At 40.2% G+C, this 24,719-nt stretch overlaps 1 protein-coding gene across 1 annotated transcript in view; it reads left to right on the top strand.

The window, feature by feature from the left end:
• Positions 1 to 797: 797 nt before the first annotated feature.
• The window catches only part of ogfod3 (2-oxoglutarate and iron dependent oxygenase domain containing 3), a 35,269-nt gene continuing 11,347 nt past the window's right edge, over positions 798 to 24,719 (top strand). Inside the window, exons 1-8 of the mRNA XM_066664470.1 lie at positions 798 to 926; positions 2,544 to 2,755; positions 4,636 to 4,711; positions 4,788 to 4,830; positions 9,804 to 9,868; positions 10,336 to 10,392; positions 11,940 to 12,093; positions 15,771 to 15,894. Coding sequence (XP_066520567.1) covers positions 859 to 926; positions 2,544 to 2,755; positions 4,636 to 4,711; positions 4,788 to 4,830; positions 9,804 to 9,868; positions 10,336 to 10,392; positions 11,940 to 12,093; positions 15,771 to 15,894 — 799 coding nt within the window. The 5' untranslated portion in view covers positions 798 to 858. The remainder of the gene's footprint in view (positions 927 to 2,543; positions 2,756 to 4,635; positions 4,712 to 4,787; positions 4,831 to 9,803; positions 9,869 to 10,335; positions 10,393 to 11,939; positions 12,094 to 15,770; positions 15,895 to 24,719) is intronic.

Consider the following 24,719-nt stretch of genomic DNA (forward strand, 5'->3'; position numbering starts at 1 on the left):
TATGACGTTTACTATGAAAATAAACAAACTTCTCAGTTCTGATACAAGCGGCTGCATACCGACTGCCTGTGGGGTTCTAGTGTGGTTTTATTACTTCTTTAACACATGTTGGAGTTGACACCAATTCACAACAACTCTCACATCCTGCAGCCGTAGTCAAAGGAATCGACTATCCGACACCATTTCATTGTAGATGAAATGTAAATGACCACCCGCCCATTCAATGAAACTATTATCATTTTTAAACCATCACATCGCCAAGGACATCGTCTTTAAACACAGTTTAACCACTTTTTAGAGACAGCACACTTATAAATTACTTTACTTGCCCTATTTTATTAAACTATGCAGCCATACCGTACACTTCAGACATTGGAAGAAAAATATTGGATGCAGCATACTAAAAATAGGATAGTTTATAAACACATGCACTATTGTAAAATCTCTCTGTCAATCGTTAGACTTTCGAGTTCTAATCGTGACTTTTATTTTGAAAAGGAGACAAAACTTGATTGGCCGAATCTCAAATTGTTCTTTGCGCCCCATGTAGTTAACTACAGTGACTCTAGGATTTCTACATCCAACAAATGCTGTGAATCTTACATAAAGAATGGCGTAGCCAATCCCTGAAAGTAAACGGCCGTGTATTCTACATTTTATCATTTTATACACTTTTATTTATTTATTTTTTTAGATATTTGTTCATGATCTAAGTAGTGCACTAAGTGTAGGGACTATGGAATTATTTGAGACAGACCCCGGTTCTCAGCTTCCCTCTGTGGAGCTCAGCATTGACAGCATTGCTGAGAGGAATGAATGGTGGTGTTATATTAATTTTAACAGATTTTTGGCATTAAAATGGTTGTACAACGCCGAGGAAACCATAAAAGCCCAGAGAGTAGCGCCATAGAGAAAAAAATTAAGAGGTAACATTGCTTTTCACCATCGTAATTTCATTTAGTATTGCACAAATGTTGCAGTCTATTTAACTTCACTTTAGATTTTTAGCACAAAAACATTTCACGAAATTTAAAATATAAAAATTAAATTAATGTAGAACAACAACTCTTCTGGATCTTCATAAGTGTATGACCGCTAGGTGTAGGTGTAACTTGTACTGTGGTTTATCTGTATATCTGTTACCTAAATGTTCTACAAGCTGTTAAGTTATAGCTGCTACAGTTGGTGATTTTAAGCCTTTAATGTACCGAGCTTTGAAGATTCTAGTTTTATTATTTTGAAAGCGTGGGCTTTATGTGTATTCTACACTTCCAACAGGTGTTTTTGTGTGCGTGTGTGAAAGAGGGAGGGTTGGGGGTGCTATGATATTTTAGTATCTTTAAGCAAAATAATGCCATCGAAATGCTGCATAATTTAATGATTAATATGTTCACAGAAAGTCATCCAGAGTGACACAATGTGAAACGGTGCATTTTGTACTTGAATACAGTGCAAATGTATTCATCAGCGAACTTACCCTCCATATCCAAATATTTCATTCACCCTTTCATTGTCTGAAGCCGCTTATCCAGTTCAGGGTCGCGGTGGGTTCGGAGCCTACCCAGAATCTCTAGGCGCAAGACGGGAACACACCCTGTAGGGGGCGCCAGTCCTGCACAGGGCAACACACACTCACACATTCACTCACACCGACAGACACTTTAGAGTCGCCAATCCACCTACCAACGTCTGTTTTGGACCGTCGAAGGAAACCCACACGGACACGGGGAGAACACACCAAACTCCTCACAGACAGTCACCCGGACCGGGACTCGCAACCTCCAGGTTCCAGAAACGGTGTGACTGCGACACTACCTGCAGCACCACGGTGCCGCCAAAATCCAAATAATCATAAGAGCTAATTTAAATGCAGTTATTGTGGACACATGTTCTAATGTGTAGCCTATACCCTGAAATGAGATGCTCTGTTTCAGCTATTCATTATCCTAAAGTCAGTATGCAATGCCACTTGTCAGGTACTGTAACACTGGGTTACACAGCATTGGGTTATGGATCATTGGAACTGGAAGGAAAATTAAATGCCAATCACTACTCTTAGAGGGAAAACTGGAAAAGCTTGTATTCACAAATTTAGATTCGTGAAATTTATATAATGTCTGTGTATTCTAAATGTAATGCTGATTGTGGCATAATATTAGTGATATATAGTATATATAGTGACATATAGTGGGTATATATATATATATATATATATATATATATATATATATATATATATATTGCAAATACACACTTTTGTCTAAGTTATCATCCTGTCAGTAAAATAAATAAATAAAAACAAAGTCATCTGGCATCAGACTGTACATTCGCAACTGTTTAAGGTAATAAGCTTTCCTAAGGTTGTTTTTGTTCATTTTGTTCATCGCCTGTAAACAGTGAAGTTGTAAGTTACTGTACAAAGGCCCATATTACACCAAACTACTCTTGAGTGACCTTATGTAAATCTTAACAGTTTAATTATGCATGGCATTGGCCAAATGGGTACAATTCTCCTTTAGACAACTATGTGATGTTTTAAACAGGGCTAATGCACAGAGACAGGCCTTCACTTGGAGAAGCTATGTGCTGGTTACGCTGCTGCTGACCAGCCTCAGTGCTGCAGTGGTCTGGCTCTATGTGAGTCTGAATGATGACGTCACAGAAACTCTGGTCTCCAGAAGAGAAGTCCTGACGGAGCCCAGGTTGTTCCTTGTCCAGTGTTCTGAAGATTATGACAACTACAAGCGTTTTCCAGGTATCTTCTCTACCATAAATGCATCTGTAAAAAACATCATTATCATGACATACTATTTATAAAACCCCCATGGCTTTAAAACCTCAGAGTTTTTTTTTTTTTTTTTTGTTTTTTTTTTATTTTTGCAAACTATGCTCTGTACTACTGACAGTGTAGGATACAAGTAGACCACAAGCACTGAGAGTTAAATTCATGAAACATATAAAAAATGTCAGTGAGAATATTAATAGTTATTTAACTAACTCAAAGCTTCATTGTTTTTGTTTGTATTTGAAGCTGGAGATCTGTAAAATTACTTCATGGTTGGGATCAATTCATGTATATGTAAACATTTAGTCTGCTGATTTATCCTTGCAACTTTTTTAATACTTGATTTCTTGTTGAATAATTGACACTGACATGGGCACTAATTACTTGCCCATCAAGGGTTAAAAAAATTAATTAAGTTGCATTAGTCTCTTGTAATGACTGTGACGGGACTGTCTGTGAGACAATGACTGTGACAAAAGCCTCAGCAGGTGACAGTTTCTATTAATATCAGTGAGCTATGTCATAGGCTTGCTAAAGACGTTTGTGTGATTTGAATGACACAGCCTTATTTGACTTGCACTATGGTATGTGAAATTGAAATTCAGCTCTATCAGTTTATCAGAGAACAGGTCTAAGTTGAACCCGTCAGTTTAAACTGGAGTATTTCAAGCCAGTTCTCAGGGAAATTGCCAAGACTCAGCGATCCAGATGAAAATAATAAAAAGCCCTAACATCAATTTACTGAGGAACATAAACCTTAAGGCTCATTCTTTAGTAACTATGAGGACTGCAGTGCAGACTATCTCAGTAATTCTTAAGGCCGGACTGACTTACAAGATTTACAACCTTGGAATACATGTCTTCTATATGTTCTCTTCCAGACACACTCACAATGATCAGATTTATCTGCTTGCGGGAAGGGGTTCAAAGCGCAATCAGAGTAACAAGATCTCCCACATGCTGTGTGCAGTTTAAAAAACGACACTGCCGCTTTAATCTATGAGGTGTTTAGAAGCAGATACATCATTTAAGGATATTTTCCAGTAGTGGATTAGACCGAGCTTAAAGGCAGCTTTGCTTATGGAGACAGGAACACATAGCTGTACCTAACTAAACAAACCCAAAACACCATTAGAGCACCATTAAAGCTGTGTAGTTCGATATTGTGTAAGGCGCTCAGGTTGTGAGTGACAGTCCGAACACTCCTGTGATCACTCCGTATGGAACTCATTACCAGCCCTGTCACTAGCATCAAAAGACCCAACACACCCCAAAGACAGTTAATGAGCTCTTCTCTGCTTCTTCAACAGCCTCCACTAGCTGTAAATAAGCAGGAGGGAACGGAAGCTGAAAAATGAAAAACACTCAATTCCAGAGACAGCTAACAATCAATTTTAGGAGCAGAATGTCAGAATGTCATAGAAATGTTTATCTGATTTTAAAGCTGGGTTACACATAGTCACAACGTAATATTATATTTTTTCCTAATGCCACAGTAATTGGTGGCAATACAACGTGATTTCAGATGGTAGAAGTGATTTTAGAAGTTCAGCAGTGACCTCATGATCCTCACAGCAACGTTTCAGTCTCTAGTCTAAAGCCTTCCCAGAAAATTAGGGTGTTACTACAGCAAAGGGGCAAACAAACTTCCCTATTATCATGCTTGTTATTAGGACGAGTGTTGCATGAGAGAGTCTGTAAAATTGTGGCCATATTTTGTAAACAGAATATGACTAAAATGCACCTGGAGTAGAAGTGTGAACATATTTTCACTTAGAAAATAAACCTCTGCAAATCTGTATAAAAAGTTTTACATCCTCAACTCTGTCTGGAATATTCTCTGTCCTCAGGCTGTACTCCTAAGAAATGTGGCCGAGCTGTTACCGACAGCGTGGTGACCAAGGAGGAAGCACAGGCCCTGAAGAGGTGAACATACACCCACCCCCTTTAAAACACACACACACACACACACTGGTGTTTAATGTAGTCTTTAACTCCACAGGTTAGCTGAGAGGGGACTCTCTCTGGGTGGCTCAGGCGGAGGGGTGAGTAAACATTCTTTTGTAAATCAGTCAGTGGTTGAATTGTTTTAATTAATACATAGTGGCATATGTATAAACAATCGTTACTTTATCCGCAAAAAAGTTTAAGTGAATAATAATATTTTAAAACCTTCAACAGCAGTTTAACAAACAAAAGTTGATTTCACAAATTAAAAATAATATATTTTGTGAGAAAATTTGGTTCTAAAGGACAATATCATTTTGAGAATAAAATCTTAACGTTAAGGAAAGGAGAAAGGGTCTTGTTATTGGATTAGTGAATGTCTGACAGAAATTCTGCATAAAATAGAGGAGAGTCTTTGGCTGTACACATTAAGGGCATGTGAAATTATATGTTTTCTTTCTGTAACTAACAACAGGTGTGTGGAATGAATTCATAACTGTCATTAATATGTTAGTAATGAATGTACATACCAATAAAATACACAAGAGGGCAGTATTCCATTATGTATTCTGTAGAATGTGGACTTAATCAAACTGCTGTAAATATCATTTTGTGATGTTTACCTTGTTTTCTTATATATTTTCTTATTTAATGCCACTGATTTGCTGAGATAAGAAAAAATAAAAACAGTCAGTCTCTGACATTTCTGTCTGGAAAGGTGCCCTGCAGTGAAGTAATGGTGGTGGATTAACAAAATTATGACCCGCAGCTTAATTTCTGAATATCTCAGCTTGTGTTCAGCCACCTTCATAGCCAGTGGAGTTAGCAAGATATTTATAAAGTGATTTTACTGCAATAACAGCCTCTATCCTTCTGGAATGTTTTTACACTAGGCATTAATGCATTGCTGTGAAGAGTGGGTGGCTTTTTCCACTAGAACATAAGTGAGGTCAAGGACTAATGATACATGATTTATTTCGAATCAGAAAATGACTTCAGCTCCTCTCACAGGCATTGAATGGAGTTCCATCATTCCAGCAAATGCAGCTTCCGTTTTCTGTAACTCAATTTTTCTGAGATTCTACACCTCAAATCATTATTTGGCATTGAGCATTCTGAGCTTAGGCCCATGTGCAGCTGCTTCTGTGTGTCCCATTTCATGTTATGCTTTTCTGTTGAGATTATACAAATCATGTCCGTATTAGGTACACCTTAAAGTAGTTGTGCTCACTAATAATAAGACATGTATGGAAATTTAGTGTAAGTGAAGCTGTGTGTATTCCTCTTTAAGATCATGTTTCTCGTTATGCAGTTTGTCATATGATACAAAAATGTTTCAGGTAAATGGGTAACTTTTGATTTACAACTGATTTGATGGATTTAGTTCAGTTCTGATCCAATTTGATTAATTTTAGGTGAATTTAAAAAGTGTTCTGGACCTGGAGGTTGTGGGTTCGATTCCCGCTCCGGGTGACTGTCTGTGAGGAGTGTGGTGTGTTCTCCCTGTGTCCGCATGGGTTTCCTCCAGGTGCTCCGGTTTCCTCCCAAAGTCCAAAAACACACGTTGGGAGGTGGATTGTTGTCGGTAGGTGAGAGTGTGTGAGTGAATGCGTTAGTGTTAGTGTTAGTGTGTGTGTGTGTTGCCCTGTGAAGGACTAGCGCCCCCTCCAGGGTGTATTCCCGCCTTGCGCCCAATGATTCCAGGTAGGCTCTGGACCCACCGTGACAGACAATGAATGAATGAATGAATAAAAAGCGTTCATATCAGTGTTGGGCAGTATGACAATTTAATGTTTAATAGTTTAAATTTGTTGGTCAAAATATGTTATTGTGATGGACAATAAGCCTTCCTGAGTGTTAAGAACAAATAGAGCAGATTCAGTTCAGAATATTGCAATTAACTGCAGTGAATTTTTAAAGTTTTTTTATTTATATAAATACAATGTTTATTGCCATAGCACCAATTCTAAGATCTGACCTAGATTTGACTCTATAAGGAAAACCGGTTTCTGTACCACATCCATGAATTAGAAATAAAAGGCAAAAAAGGAATAGTGTGCATTTCGTGTGTTCTGCCATGTGACAGCTGTCATGTGTTCTCCAGTTCTGTTCTAATGTGCAGTCTGGGCAAAGCAGGTTACCAGTCTGGAGAAGTATAATGTGCTGTAACACTTAGCTGGAAATGCTGACAAACCCTTAGTTATAAACGCTTCTTACTCACTGCCTGTTAAATAGTGTGTGAATAGTTCAGTGAAATCATTCTTTCAGTGTCCCTTGATTTTGCCGGATCTGTAGCAAGAGCCATCACTAAATAAATTGGCAGTGCTGAGTTACACTTGGCTGCGAGTTCAGGCAAATTCAACATCACTCTCCATAGTAGTGGAGCACATAGATTTTTCACAGTAGATCCTTTTCTTTTAGATTCAAACCAGATCTACTTTTACATTCACTGCATATGTCAGCTGCATTTATGCAGAGTTATTTATCATTTTAATCATGTTTTAGAAATAGATAAATACAAGGTTAGATGTTTTGCACAAGTGCTCTTACTATTACAGCATGATATACCTGTAAGAGCACTGCTACCATTCATACGTCACACCAGTTCTGTATCTCTTTTGAAATTGTCTTCTGATGAAGTGGCCAACATAATAGTTTTAGGATTACTGTGTAAAATGACTACACTTGCATACAGTACATGCATGTTTTTCCTTACCATTTTATTACAATTTCAAAGCAGAGGTGGGTTTTACATCAAAATTATTACATCATTGTAAGCTGGAACTGGTAACAAAATTAGTTAATGTAGTAAGTGCACAACACAATCATTTATATTCACTGCTTCACATAAAAACATAAGCTGTCTTTGTAATGAAACATGAAATTAGTCTGTGTTCTTGAAACACTGATGATGTCAATGATATGTTCAACATCATCTACCACACTCATATTTCAGACATGTCCAAAAGTTTGTAGGCAGCATTAACACACATCCATTATGAACACGGATTCAGCTTGTATGTATTTAACGACACGCTGTTAATGTCTCTATGCCAGATAAAAGCATCAGTAAGCCAAGCTGAGTACGAATGCCCCAGCATTGGGCTGTCAAGCAGTGGAACCCTTTTCTCTTGAACGAGAGAGACCTATGCAATACCTTTGGGATGTGTTTGAATGGCTTTTGTGATCTACAGTCTTCCAAAAAATTACCTTAACTAATTAATGTTTCTTTGACTGAATGTCATAAACATTGTACATATATATTGCAGCACTGCATGTAAATCCTTCCTAGAATAGTCAAAGCTGTTGTGAAATCTTTTCATTTTTAGAATCATATTAGAATTGAGTTGATATGCATTAATATACAGGTCTATATATATTTTTTTCATTTGTTTAATCTTCAGAAGATATCTGACTGATTCTTATGCATTCTCTTCTACAGAATACAATACATTGTTTTTTCAAGAAAAGGAAACAGATTTCATGCCGGAGAAAACATAAACATACAGGGGTTGGACAATGAAACTGAAACACCTGGTTTTAGACCACAATAATTTATTAGTATGGTGTAGGGCCTCCTTTTGCAGCCAATACAGTGTCATTTCGTCTTGGGAATGACATATACAAGTCCTGCACAGTGGTCAGAGGGATTTTAAGCCATTCTTCTTGCAGGATAGTGGCCTGGTCACTACGTGATTCTGGTGGAGGAAAACATTTCCTGACTCGCTCTTCCAAAACACCCCAAAGTGGCTCAATAATATTTAGATCTGGTGACTGTGCAGGCCATGGGAGATGTTCAACTTCACTTTCATGTTCATCAAACCAATCTTTCACCAGTCTTGCTGTGTGTGTTGGTGAATTGTCGTCCTGATACACGGCACCGCCTTCAGGACACAATGTTTGAACCATTGGATGCACAGGGTCTTACTCGTGTAATGTGCAATTAATGAAGATTGGCCACCAGGCTGCTCCAATGTAGCCATGAAACCTCCCACACTAAAATGAGAGGTGTTTTCAGTTTCATTGTCCAACCCCTGTATTGTCCCTATCAGTATCATCACTGCCTAAAGAAAAACAAGTATCACTAAATTTTTATCCTTACATGAGAAAGAAGAAACCCTCTTTAGTTCTAATGCATTTCAAACATTTCTTTTTGTTTGTTCTTTATGTAGTTTCTGGAAATACAGTCCCCTGAAGAGACAGGGGAAAAAATAAATGATGTTTCTCTCACAAGTTTTGCACTCCCTCACAAAGAGTGATGCCCATGTGTACACGTGAGCAGGCACAGGCATATGAGTACAGGCCGGCAATAACACACGCACACACACTAGTTTGTATTTTCTCTTTGTGGGGTTTGCAATTTTTTTCAAAATGCCCCGACAACGTCAAATTGTTACATTCATTTTGTCATCCGAAGGACCTGAAGTTCCAGCAAACACATTAAAACATGACCACATATACACACCAGCATAAATATGACCACACAATGTCACACAGCAGCCAGCAAAGCATTACATATCATTGTAGACTAAACAGCCTACTATCTCAAGGTCAAGGATTTGTGGAACTGTGTTGACTCACAGATATAATGTTGTTTGCTTACTGTATCCTTAAAAGTCCTTAAGAGGATGGTACCAACAAGCACTGCTACATTTTTTTACTTTTCGTATTTTTACAATGTAAAGGATTTCTTTCCTGACGAGCAGTTTGATTTTTTTTAACGACAAACTAATTTCCGCTACAAGCAACAAGCAGTGTCCAGATGATGTAGAAAAAATAACTGAAAAAAAAAAGAGATGCATGTAATTTTTTTAAAATTTCTTTAATTTTGGACAGCTAGGGTGTTGTAATGATATTGTGGAACAAGAAGTATTTTCATGTTGCCCACCACTGTTTCTGAGATATCAGATTTTATGATAGCAGTGCAGCCAATCACCTGTGGCTTCAGTTCACATGCCCATTTGGATCAATGCAAAGTTTTCTCCCTTGTGTTATTGAGTACAGGCTACTTTTTCTTGTATAAAACATCTGTAGGTGTATTTTTTCCATCTTTTTGATCCATTGTCTCTAGGCATCCATCCTGGACCTTCACTCTGGAGCTCTGTCGATGGGAACGAAGTTTGTCAATATTTACAGGTGAGCCAGAAAGCCACAGTCGAACTTCTCAAAGTGTGTGTGTGTGTGTAAGTGCGTGTGCATGTGTATGACTCACCTCAGTGTCTCAGGCCTAGCACAGCTCTATCAGCCTCAGTCTCGGCATACTTTTCATCTGCACATCAAAGTATGCCTCAGGGTCCTGAGTCCTAAGACAGAGTTTACTGCATACTGAGCTAGACCTAGGTTTCTCATGCTGCTCTCCTTTATTTTTGACACGTGGAAGTTTTCCTGTAAGCTTCTGTTTAGTGAAGGTTTCAGTACTGTGCCCTCAGTCAGGCTTCAACAGGGCAAGACATCTGGCATGTGTTGACAGGCACAGTTTGCTACAGTTTGTGTGATGCACTTCAGTGTGTTATCGTTATTTTATTCCTATATTTTCAGTCCCGTTAAACTGGTTCATAGTCTTATAGAACTCTCATTTGCGTCCTGTTTTTTTTTTTTTTTAGGTATTTTAGTGACCAAATTGGGAACATGTTCACTGAGGAGGATTTTAAACTCTACAGGTAGAGTAAAGCCAGCATGTCACATAACTGATAATAAACTATCACATTAATTTGCACATATGCTCTCATAAATCATCCCACAACCCACTTAGCCATCCATCTCTCCATTTATCCATCCATTCATCCATCAATCCATCCATCAGTCCAAACATTCATTTAGATATCACTTTAAATAGTGCTTCCCTCACAAGAATCATTCTATGTAAGGAGTGTCAACATAGTCCCAGCATTCAAATATATTTTTAGGAGCATAAACGGTTTTTAAAGATTAAGTTTATTCATTTGGGTTGTGGTGGATCTGTACAGTCCCCTAAAGAGACAGGGGAAAAATAAATTATGGAAATTTTGTACTGTCGCAAAAGGTTTGTATTCCCTCACAAAGGGTGATGCCCATGCGTACACGCGGACAGATACAGGCATATGAGTACAGGCCTGCAATAACACACACACATACACACGCTCTCTAGTTTGTTGTTTCTCTTTGTGGTGTTTGCAATTTCTATTTCAAAATGCCACTCTGGAAAGAAACCATTTTGAAAACTTCAGAGTTTGGAAATGTGATAAAAATCTGGTTCTGGAAAAGAATGTCCCCACAACGTCAAATTGTTACTTTCATTTTGTCATCCGAAGGGCCTGAAGTTCAAGCAAACACATTAAAACATGACCACATATGCACACCAGCATAAATAAGACCACACAATGTCACACAGCAGCCAGCAAAGCATTACATATCATTGTAGACTAAACAGCCTACTATCTCAAGGTCAAGGATTCGTTGAACTGCGTTGACTCACAGATATAATGTTGTTTGCTTACTGTATGATACTGTGCTGTGCAGTGTACATTTAAAGACCTGAGGAGGACGGTACCAACATTCTGAAAATGTGGGGGCATTATCTCCCAGAAGCACTGCTACATTTTTATTACTTTTCATATTTTTAAAATTTAAAAGACTTCTTTCCTGACTAGCATTTTGATTTAAATAACAAACTCCACAAAGAAAAGAAGTCATATTTATGTGTGTGTGTGTGTGTGTGTGCACGAGCATTCCCCCAGACTCATATGACTGCGTATGTTCTTGTGTACATATGGGCATTTTTTTTTTTTTGAGAGGGTATGCAAAATATTTGCAAAGTAAAGCAATGTCCTATCCCTTGGGGGCGTGGGCTTGACTCTCTGAGCTCTACATAGTTTAATTACAATAATATTAATTATGACTGCTTTTGTTATATGTGGTTACTGTAGTTCCTTGCCACTTTGTACAAATACTTGTGCAAATATTTAACTGAGCAATATTCATTTCATCTCAAATTCTAACGATAAATTCATTCAATATGGTGCATGATTTATTCAGTATTAAGATGACTGATTCTAACTTATACATCTTAAGGTCAGTTTAGATGCCCATGTGCATGACTATATCCCAACTAATTTATTGTTTTTTAATTTACTAAATGACATTTAGTAAAGTTTAGTAAGTTTCCATTCTTAATAGTGATTTTTCCATACAGTACTCAGTAATGAATGTGTGTCCTGCTCTACATTAGGGATGTGCGTGGTCGTATTCAGAGGGTTATTGCTGAGACTTTTGGACTGGACTCCACTCAGATGTTCCTCACCAAGCCTACATTTTTCTCCCGCATCAACAGCACTAATGCCAAGACCACTCATGATGAGTACTGGCACCCACACATTGACAAGGTAAGACACACATATCTCAGAGGAATGCTCAGTCAAAATTTTTATCCTAAATTTTTCTGAATACCCACCACGACCCTGAAATTGAAAAGCGGAAAAGAAAATGTATGTATGTTCTGAATACCCTTCTATGTGTGTCTGTTTTTTCTGGAAAGTCTTAACTACCATTGCAAATTAAATACCAAATCATTAAATATAAAAGGTACCTTCTATGTTAAAATGTGGAAAGTGATCAGAAGAAATTGCATAATTTCAATATATTTAAAACACAACAGGTGCTTAACAGGCACCTGGTTACAAATGTAAAACAAAACATGAGGTTTATTTATTGCTGCTGGTGTTTTGCAGCGTTTTTGTTTGTTTATTTAGTCATTTAACATGATTTGAATCTCAAATCATTGTCATCACTCCAGGTTCCATTATTTTCCCTAAGGAGGAACTGTTTATGATGCTGCCAGTCATACAAAGGGAACTCAAGTTATATCTGCCAGCCTTATTTATGTATGGTACACAAAATGACTTCAAAGGGTTATTAATTTTCTTCCTTTTAAAGCCATGCATGCTGATTATGTTTTTCATTTGTACATTTTTTTTTTATCTTTGTTCTACCATTTGTCCTTCCATAGCATTTTTTTGTCATTACTTATTTACATCTGCTGTTCCTTATTGCATGGCATCAGTCAAACTTCATCAGTCAACATCATACAAGATTGGACCTCAAAAACATTCCATGTCATTCAACACCTAATTTCTGCATGAAAGTGAGTTGCTTCTATGGGCCAGTAAGATTGCTCGTTCCAGGGCTGCAATAACTAATCCACAAAGTTGATAAAAATCTGTGAAAACAATAATTGGCAACTGGTTTCATTGTCAGTTGGTGAATTGTTTATTCCATAGTAATACAGATACATGGTCTGATTGGCACTCTTGGCATGTGCAGCAGTTTTGATTTGGTAGACCTAATGTGAAAGGTATAAACAAAGAGAGAGTTTTCAAAATGGGATCGACTTGTGTGTTCCTCCCTTGAGGCTAGTGTTTTCATGTAGGCGAAGGACTCAGGTATTGATTAAAACAAGGATTGAATAAATTAATTTACTAGCTAATTAACTTGAAGTCAAGTGCTCAGTTATTCAGTGATTTTTATTGAGGATCCCAGCTATGGACAGTACTGTGATAAGAATATTTGGGCTGTATGTTATTTTTAACAGAAGAGACAATTTGCTCTCTTCTCCACTAATTGGGGTGGGGTACCGCTTGACACTTGGCCTGACTTCAAAGCCGCATCATCTGAGGTGATGAGAGCATCTATGAGCTGTACGGAAGAGCCAGAGAAATAATAATTCCCATCTGTTTATTGGAGGAAGCATTTATAATTGATTGCAAAGAAATACTTTCTAAAGGAACGAAAAACAGGACATAAAAATAGGAATGATAGAGAATAAAACAAGGGAAAAAATAAAAGAAAAAAATTATAAATATAAAGTGCAGTGTAAAACTAAAAACACAAGAAAGCAAAAATGCCTTTGAACTAGACTTAAATATGGCTACATTTGGAGCATGTCGGACATCATCTGGGAGTTTTTTCAACATTTGTCAGTGTAATGACTCCTTCACCATTTCATTCTGACCGTGGCCACCACTAGCTGACCGTCACCTATTGGGTTAGTACACTTCAATCAGTAATGCATTTTGGTTCAAAACCATTTAATGATTTCTATAACATTTCTTCCTCGTGTGCTGAGTTTTTCCTTGCCACTGTTGCCCTTGGCTTGTTCATAGGAAGCTTGGACCTGGATCTCTGTAAAGCTACTTTGTGACAACTTTCTGTTGTGAAAAGCGCTATATAAATAAAATTTGATTGATTGATTGATTGATGACAAATTCAACAGTACCATCAAACATATAGATATATGCTTTTGCTTAATAAGGACATGTTACATATTCAAGTGCATGTCTATTTTTCTCATTTTGTTGAAGTGTACGGTTCTTTGTCCCAAAACAGCATTTACAATACTATATGGATATGTAACACAAATGTGACCCATTTTAGATAGTATGTAGCAAAACAATGAGAAACACTACAAGGGAAAAAAGAGCAGATAAAAAAAGGTCACAAAAGAAATGTATTTATTGCAAAATGCATGAAACGGATTACTCTACATCCTGCCTGTTTTATACTCTTACAAATTATCAAAGTCTTCTCCCTGTTGAATTTGTACAGGTGCAACATGAGTGAGACTAATTGGGAATTAGGAAGTTTAATTTTGAAGGCCAGTGTTTCCAGGTGACCAAAGTTTCCTAAATGATGCAGTGTGTGTTTAGAGATTTTAACATTGTGATTTAGTATATTTCAGTGAAAACAAATGTAATTGTGCTTGGGGCTTAGCAGTTTAGAGTCATGTTGTTGCTACATGAACTTCAATTTTTCAAAATCGTGTGCATAGTTCCATTTTTTTGTGTATTCAGTGGAGAAAAACTGTAATACAACATGATAAAATGTCTGTAATGTGGATGAGAACTTGATTGGAATTCATGACAACAATGTTCATTTAAGAATTTTATGAGCTGAGTAATGGCAACTGTCTGAATCATTTTTACCTACCTATGGAAGATTAGAAATAGGTCTATTGTTTATTAAAGACTTAGACATTAGAATTTCAAATATAAGTATATGGACATGGCTGTCATAGCTATTAAGTTTGAAAGCATCTTGGATCACACAGATCTTCCAACTGTGATTTAACCTCATTTTACTGTGATCACAGATAAGTACCCATGAGCATGCTTAATGAGTTTGAGACATAATTGAATATTCATGTGCATTAGTGTAATTTATCAGGCTCTTTATTGGGAAGCAGCTTTGATCGTGAAAGAACGAGCTGTTACTTTTGATGACAATAACAGACGCAAAGATGCATAACACCTTCATTTCTGCCGTTTTATTTCACTGCATGCTCATAAGAGAGGGATGATGGTGTATGTGTGGTGGTTTTGGAGTGGAGGTGGGGCGGAGGGTACAGTTGTTTGCCTGTTCATTTATTCAGAACACAGTTTACGTTTCTGAGGCAGCCAAGAAAAAAATTGCATTCAGAAATTTCAGCTCCTCCATCATCTGTCATTCCCTGCCACACTTTCCCTAATTGCCCCAGGCCCACCCCCATTTACATAGAAATGGATTATACCACTCTAGTGTTAACATGTTGCCATTTTATGTGCTGGCAGCATTTGCCCTTGTGAGACTTCAGAAGAGATTTTGAATATGGTGAAAAAGGATCCAGTTCCACTGGGATTTCTGCTCTAAAATTTTTTGAAGTAAAAATTGGAAACAGTCGAGAACAGAACAGCCTTCATATCTGGAAATGAATGGTGTAGTAAAAGCAGTAGTTCTCCACTTAGAACCATGAAATTGGTTTAGTTTGGATACATTCAGACTTTCCTTCAAAGCTGAAGGTGTATTTTTGTGGAAAATGTTCAGATCTTTACACAAACACCTGATCTTGTGTGGTATGCACACATTATTTTTCTGAAATCAAGGGTATTCACTGCCCCCCCCCCATCATTTGCTACAGTCACGGCTTCTTCTGTTCTGAGAAGACTTTACACTTTTTATGTAAGGATATGATGGCATTCATCCATGAATTTTAGTTTCTGCAGCTATGTTTTCTTATATTTTGATACAGGTCACATATGGGTCCTTTGACTACACATCGTTACTGTACTTGACAGATTATGGTGTGGATTTCGGAGGTGGGCGATTCGTTTTCATGGACCCCAACAGCAACCGGACAGTAGAGCCTCGCACAGGTAAGCAGTGCTCTTTTCTTTTCTAACGTGTTCAATGTTTGGGACAAGGCCTAAACTAGTAATTGAACACCTTTGGTAAATTACATGTTATTTTTAAACTTCTAAAAGGCCTAGCACCACCTTACCTCACAGAACATCTGTTAATGCTCCTGATCTATATAAAAAATATTATCCTGAATGTATAATATAATATTGTTTGTGTCGGTATGTATGTATATAAATCATACAGAGCATTTCTGGTGCTTATTTTAAGCCATTGTGTATTTGCTCCTGTTGTGTTTTTACTTTCTCCCCTTCTTGAAATTTTGTACTCTGTACAACTTCACATGTTTTTAACCCTATACCCCCTCCTCATGTTCTGTTTTACTCATCTCAGGGGTTGTGTGGCTTCAGGGTATCACCAGAGAATTGGTCATAATTATCAGTATAGGCTTTTAACTCTGACCCCTCTGTCTTTTCCCTGAATCACTCATTCAGAGTTCCCTGTTTTGGAAACAGACTTGTTGACTCGTATGTTGTTATCCTCTCTTTATATAACACTGGGGCATGTCACATGTCCCCAGATATCCAATTAATTAGCCTGGACAAAAAAAGAGATGCCTTTTTGTCTGGTTTATTTGTGTCAGGAATCACGGAGCGGACTAACTGAGGCGGACGCATTTGCTAAAACACGGTATATTTAATAAAGGAAAACAACAAAACAAAGAGACTTTAACAAAACGAAAACAAACAGGGAGCCAAGCAGGCTAAACTAAACAAGGGGAGCTAAACAGGGCAAACGGGACTGACAGACTAAAGAGTAAACAAAGGCACGAGAGAGGAAAAGAAACTACGACACGAAACAACGACTAGGGAAACGAAACGACGACGAGAGAAACTACGGAGACAGACAGATAACATGACCGACATGAAAAAGGAGAAAAGAGAATGTGAAATGAACGACAAACAGGACGTGACACAAGAGGGCTTAAATACAGACACAAACGAGACACACCTGGACAGATAACGAGGACGGGCTAACACATGACACGGACGAGGAGGCGGGACGAGGGCGGAGACAAGGATATAAACAAAACATAGCCATGTGCGAATAAAGCACATGGCGGGGACAACAGACTGACAGAACGAAGGCGTGACAGATGCCCCCCCCAAGAACGCGCAACTCCCGGGCGCGTACTCCTAAACCCCCCAGGAGCTGGCACAGGAGAGGGCACGGAAAACAAGACAGGACAACAAACCAACGGGTGACAGGACTCAGGACAGGACGGGAACAGACACAGGAGCTGGGGACACGACAGGACCGAATATACGAGACGGGACATGGGACATGACAGGAGACTGACAAAGGGGGGCAGCAAGAGACGAGAACGGACTGGACAGGACAGGAGTGGACACATGGGACTTGACAGGGTTTTTGACATTGGACATGACACTGGATGGAAACAGGGACTGGACAGAAGACGGGACAGGTGACAGAACTTGGTGCTGGGACTGGACGGGAGCAGAGACTGGTGACAAGACACTGGACAGGATAGGAACGTTAGACTGGCCAGGGGTACGTGACTGGACAGAAGACAGGACAGGTGACATGACACTAGACTGGAACGGAGACGGGACAGGGGATTGAAAGGGAAACTGGACCGGAGACAAGACAGGTGACATGACACTAGACGGATACGGAGACTGGACATGACTAACTGGGGACTGGACATGAGACAGGACAGAGGGTTGGAACGGAAACTGGACAGGAGACGGGACAGGGGTTTGAGACAGAGACTGGACTGGAGACAAGACGGGTGACTGGACGTTGGACAGATACGGAGACTGGACCTGACTAACAGGGGACTGAACATGAGACAAGACAGGGGGTTGAAACAGAGACTGGACAGGGCTGACAGGGGACTGGACTGGACTTGGCAGGGGAACAGGTACAAGAACATTTACAGGGACTGACACAAACACAGTGACCGGGACAGGGACAGAGACAAAGGCAGACACGGGTACAGGGACAAGGACAGAGACGGGAACCATGACAGGGACAGACAAGGGAACCAAAATAACAGGGGGGTGCCCAGGACTGGCTAATGTCTGTGGGGCAGTCTGAGGAACCAGCCTGGGCACAGTTCTGGGGGTCGGCCCTGAAGTCCTTCGGGCCGACCTACGGACATGGACAGGCCGTAGCCACAGTCACGGGGACAGGAGCGGCGGGTGCCGCCATAGTCACGGGGACAGGAGCGGCGGGTGCCGCCATAGTCACGGGGACAGGAGCGGCGGGTGCCGCCATAGTCACGGGGACAGGAGCGGCGGGTGCCGCCATAGTCACGGGGACAGGAGCGGCGGGTGCCGCCATAGTCACGGGGACAGGAGCGGCGGGTGCCGCCATAGTCACGGGGACAGGAGCGGCGGGTGCCGCCATAGTCACGGGGACAGGAGCGGCGGGTGCCGCCATAGTCACGGGGACAGGAGCGGCGGGTGCCGCCATAGTCACGGGGACAGGAGCGGCGGGTGCCGCCATAGTCACGGGGACAGGAGCGGCGGGTGCCGCCATAGTCACGGGGACAGGAGCGGCGGGTGCCGCCATAGTCACGGGGACTGGAGCGGCGGGTGCCGCCGTCACGGAGACTGGAGCGGCGGGTGCCGCCGTCACGGAGACTGGAGCGGCGGGTGCCGCCGTCACGGAGACTGGAGCGGCGGGTGCCGCCATCATCGACACAGGAAGCCCCGCAGCAACGTCCACGGGGGCAGGGGAACCTGCGACGTCGTCCACGGGGGCAGGGGAACCTGCGACGTCGTCCACGGAGACTGAAGAATGTGCGACGACGTCCACGGAGGCAGATGAGTCTGCAACGTCGTCCACGGAGACAGGAGAGGCGCGCGTCGCGCTCACGAAGACAGGAGAGGCGCGCGCCGCGCTCTCGAGGACAGGGGTTTGTGCTGCTCGCCGGGCTCGCGCTGGAGCTGTAAAGGGTTTAGGGGGTTTCACAGGCGCACCCATTAGATCCCCTCGAGGTGCGCCCCTGTTAGCCTCAGACCTCAGAGCTACGGAGGTGAGGCTAACAGCCCCTACCCTTAACGCCTCCCCAAAAATTTCCCCGGACCTGAGGGGGTAATCCTCCAGCGAGGGGGGAACTCCAGCACGGTTCTTCCGCCGACTCTTTCGACTCCCACTGGCGCAACTACTCGATTCCCGAGTCGACTCCTCCGCTATAGGATCCGGAACAGCGCCAAGCAGGAGCTGGAGCCGGCGACTCCATTCCGAGTCCGCTTTCAAAGCCTCCCCCACAGGATCTTTGGGGCCTGTGCGGAATGGAGTCCGGCGAACGGCACACCCTTTGAGGAAATAATCCGCGCTAGCTGCGTCCTTGCGGTCGTTCATTCTGTCAGGAATCACGGAGCGGACTGACTGAGGCGGACGCATTTGCTAAAACACGGTATATTTAATAAAGGAAAACAACAAAACAAAGAGACTTTAACAAAACGAAAACAAACAGGGAGCCAAGCAGGCTAAACTAAACAAGGGGAGCTAAACAGGGCAAACAGGACTGACAGACTAAAGAGTAAACAAAGGCACGAGAGAGGAAAAGAAACTACGACACGAAACAACGACTAGGGAAACGAAACGACGACGAGAGAAACTACGGAGACAGACAGATAACATGACTGACATGACAAAGGAGAAAAGAGAATGTGAAATGAACGACAAACAGGACGTGACACAAGAGGGCTTAAATACAGACACAAACGAGACACACCTGGACAGATAACGAGGACGGGCTAACACATGACACGGACGAGGAGGCGGGACGAGGGCGGAGACAAGGATATAAACAAAACATAGCCATGTGCGAATAAAGCACATGGCGGGGACAACAGACTGACAGAACGAAGGCGTGACAATTTGGTGAGAAGCTTTTTGCAATATAAACTCTCTATTTTCAATGGAGCTGAGACAGCAAGGGAATTGCAAATAAAAACAAAGAAATGATTTGTAAAGACAAATTTTTATCTCATCATCGTCTTTATACATTGTAAGTATCTGCTTACTACTGCATTAAAACCAAAAAAATCTGCGATGAATATATCCTCATCCGTGCAGGAAAGTTTTGAGTATTTGAAATGTACTTATTTAAGCATGAAAAAACACCAAGACATATTCTGAATATGCTACAACAGCATGACTAAGACATAAGTGTTCTGTCTCTTCTTGAAAAATCTGCAAAGTAACAACAACAATTTTTATTTATTTATTATTTTTTTTAAGTTGATGCTTCTGCTTTATTTTATTTCTGCTTTAAATATGGGACTAATTGATGTCTTCATTACCAAAATGATAATTAAAAAAAATAATAATTAAGTAACACAGGTGCACGTGTGTCTGCAGGTAACATATTTGGAAAGAGCATTTGGGGAATATGGGTACACATCTAATATTGTGTTTTGCAAATCATTTTTTTACTTAATATAGTTCATACATAATTTACAAATGACTGCTTTTGGAATGTTTTAGCATTTAGCAAGCTGTCTGTTTGGAATTTGGTTTATAACGACTTATATTACTGCAAATGATAATGATTTATCAGTTCAGCAAAGAATCCATATTTGAGAGTAACTACACGCTTAGAGACGAGGCTAGCTCCCCTCATTAATCTGAACTGTCCGTGAAATTTTGTTTCTCGTTCTGAAGTGTCTTGGCTGGAGAGAAGACATGGTGCTTTGTCACTCAGTGTGACATCTGATCACTCTGCTCTAGGAGCTCAAGAAAGGTTTGGCAGGTGAAGGGCGAGTGAAGATTTGTCGATACGCTTCGTGAAAAGCCTATATTTTCTACATACACTGTGCTTAGGGGGCTGGGAAGGAAAAAGAAAATATGACAGATGGCAAGTAATCAATAACATAAAGGAATCAGAAAGTTCAAAAGTACTGTCATGTATACAGTATTATTGTCAGTGCTCAGAGAAGCACCTCTCATTTATTATTCATTAGCTTAGTGCTCATTTGGCGCTCAGTACTTTCTTTCATAGGGACAGGGGGGATTAAAACAGCTGCTGTGGTTGTTGCCAGTGTGTTGATTAGCCATAGTGATGCGGATGATGAACCTGTGAACCATAGCAAGGTAATTACTACCCTGACAGAACTTACTCACAGTGAGACTGACAATCAGCCTCCCTCCTCCACTCAGGAGGATGCCAACAATAGCAGGCATTAGTCTGTTGGGAAGACAGTGTGTGAAATTACAAGAGGTTTGAAGGGGGTCGCTGTGAAGGGCACAGAAATGAGCCTGGTAGAGTGACAGGTGAAGAAGTAGTCATAGGGATAAAACTGATATAAGCCTGCAGGGTGAACTGAGATGAAAAGGGCCTAAGCGAATAGAGGACTGAAGTGCTGGGAAAAGGGCACGTCAAACAGTCACAGCCGGGGAAATTGAGCCCCAGTGCTGGTGGAATCCAGAGGGAGAACAGCTGCTTTCCTAGATTGGAGAATCACAGCCACCAGTCCCAGAGGAACAGCATGGCCTTGCCCCACCATGCGTCTCATTCACTCAATACCCAGTGTGTTAATAGGAAGTGACAGGTGTATTCCTGCTGTTTCCTTTCTCATATCAGATGGGGACATTAAATGCATGGTGGGCACATGTTTCTGTGCTCTGTGTTTGTCTGAAAGGAAGGATAAGAGAGGAGGAGAGTGGCAAACACTCTTACTCTTACATCCTTAACACTCTTAGAAGTAAAGGTGCACAATTGGTTCCCATAAGATTATCAGTGGTTAGGACTTGAAAGCTCCATTTTTCTAAATGAAATGTACCAGTGTGAAGAGCATCCATGTAACTTGAAGATGATAGACCAATTTTCAACCCTTACTGACTTATAGAAACTACTAAGATTTTAAGTTTGACAAACCTTTTAATAGATTAAAGAATCTACACATAATCTGAAGGTTCCATGAAACTCTGTGTAAAGGTTCTTTTAGACATTTAGAAGGTTTTTACCTATCTTTAGGGAAGCAGAGATTTTTTGTGCCTTTGCAAAACATTACCATTTGCAGCAGATTTGTCTTATTAATTCTTTTTTAAGGAAAACATTATTTTCCAAGCCAAGAACCATTTAAGCACCTTAATTTTATTGCAAATGCTTTAATCACACAGCAGGTAAAAATGGCCCAAATGCTTTCTTTTTCTTCACGGATGTCTTTATCTGTGTGGCAATGTGAACAGCAAAATAAATAACACAGAATCTGTCATTTTCAATTCCAGTCTGAAAAGACAGATTTGATTTCCATTTTATACAAATCTAATCACACCTACCTCATAATTTTATGCTGTTTGGAAGTCAAGGTGGACTATATCAGTGATGAATGGTCTGTGTACCTTCTTTCCAAAGCATTTTCATTTTAAACTGAAGGATTTAAAGTGGAAACACACTGTTAAAACATCAAAACATGCCAAATGTCTTAACCCAGTTTCATGTGTTAAATAAAATCTATTCATTCATTTATTTAAAAAAAAGGCTTGTGGAAGTTGGTTTATAGTGTTTGAGAAAAGATCCAACATTAAACATACCTAACATATCAGTTTTCATGTAGGTATGAAAGCAGTTTAAATGTGGATCTCCTGATAAAAACTTCGGATCTCATCATCTACTCTTTGTTTTTTAAACATACCCCTGCAATTTCACTCAAAGAATTAAGGACATTTCATACCTACCTTCAGCTTATGGATAATCCTGGAATTATCAAAGGCAGTTCATGTTGTAATATTCCAGTTTTTCTCAATTGCCAAGACACTTTTCCTGAAACCATACATCCATTTCTCCAAACTGTAAACACAAAACCCAATTCACACACTAAATTACAAAACCTTTGACTCTTCCTGAAAAACAGTTGAAGCAGTGTTCAAAACCAAACAATGACACATTGTCCCTGGCCAGGCAGCGTGGGAAATGACTCCTAATATGCCAGATCCATGCTTGGCATGCATTCACCCTATGTCATTACAGACCAGTTACATGGCCTGCAAGAGATTTTCCCTGGTGTAGTGTTGCCTGTCATAAACCTTCCAATGCCATGAAGAGAAGAACTCCTCTGTTGGGTTGAGGAAAGGGGAGTATGTTGGAAGAAAAACATTTAGGAATTTTGGTTGATATTGAACCACTGTCTGACCTGGATGGCATGGTGAAAACTCACATTGTCCCAGGAAATGATCCCAGGATACCCTGTCTATTCATGATCCTGCTGCCCTCATGCCCTAAAACATGCCCTAAAACATTATCTCGAAGATCACTCAAAAATGCCAAGAGGTGTTGAGTGTTGTATGGCCCCAATGTGTCATGATGGTGGAAAACCCCATGATTTCTGATGGCAGCACATAACGTGTTATTGCCACCACACTGGCCAGGGACTTCAACAATGGCTCATTGGCCAATCATGTTCCTGCCTCTCCTCTTCCTTTTGGCGACATTGAACCCAGCTTCATCCATATAATTATGTTCATGTGGATGGTCCGAGGAATCCAGTTGAAACATTTTCTCTGAAAAAATACATAAAGCTTTGTAAGTGGTACAGAAAGGACAAAGACTTGTCCTGTGGAGTAGACTGCAGTATTCAACACCTACCCGTACATACTGGAATCTTTGCTCCTTGACCCTTTCTGAGTTGCGATCAAAGGGTACTCTGGACAGTTGCTTCATCTGCATTCTGTTGCATTTTAGGACATGATCAATGGTGGAAAGGCTGATACTGTTGATGCCTTCACAGTTGACATGGTCGTCAATGATTTTCTGAAGGACCATGTCAACAATGAGGGTCTCTTGGTGTGGGTTTAACATAGACATCCTCCACCCCTGATGTGGCAGTCTTGCGATTCTACAAAAGAACATGCCATTAGATATTATTACATGCAGCACTAAGCCTACAAATGTTTTAGGAAATTCAAGTAATGAAACACCTTTTTACAGATCTGTATTGAGTCATACTGTAAACATATACAAAATGAATAAAGCAATTACCTTTTCTCCTCTCTGAATGTTCGGACTAGGGTGGACACAATGAATCTACTCAGGTTGGGCTTCCCTCATAGTCAATCCATGGACAAATACGTGGTCAATGATGGTTGTCAGTATTTCATCTGAAATTATTGTTCTTCATCTCGTCCCCCCTCTTCTTCCTCTTCCACCTCTTACCCTTACTCTTCCTCTCTGACTGTTTCTATCCACAGTGAAATGTCTATGACCGGGCTTATTGGTTTCTTCACATCATTTGTCACATGTGTGATCAATTTAGAGTGGCTGTGTTTCAGTTGTGACACCTGTGCTTTATTTCAGTTTTACTTTTGCAACCAGTGCTTACCATTATGCGACTCAAGTGCATCACAGTGCAAAATGTGTTTTAGTGGTTGAAAATATGGATATGATCTGGATATGTATATATCCAGATCTATATATGGATATGATCAGAAAATTGTATTTGGGTCACTTTTCTATGTGTCTGAGAAAGTACAGATTTTAAAAATCTCCAGCCCATTTCTACTTGTCCCATGAGTCATTAGTTATAGAATCCAGTTAAGAATAAATTGAGAAGCTGATAAATATAATGTTTGTTATTATATGATTAAAAAAAGGGGTGCAGGGGTGTCCAAACAATGTATTTTACAGTACACCCAAGTGTGTCTACAATTTTTGAAAATTGTAAAAAAGCTGAAACACACTTTGTCAGTGTGAAAAGCTGCCGTCTCACTCACACACCCCTGGGCTGTTAAATGTTCTACATTCTTTAACGTAATGTCATATAGTTTACTACAACATTCAAATCAAAGGAAAATTTTGAGACCAGAA

The sequence above is a fragment of the Hoplias malabaricus genome, chromosome 3 (genome assembly GCF_029633855.1).
Source record: "Hoplias malabaricus isolate fHopMal1 chromosome 3, fHopMal1.hap1, whole genome shotgun sequence".
NCBI classification, from domain to species: domain Eukaryota; kingdom Metazoa; phylum Chordata; class Actinopteri; order Characiformes; family Erythrinidae; genus Hoplias; species Hoplias malabaricus.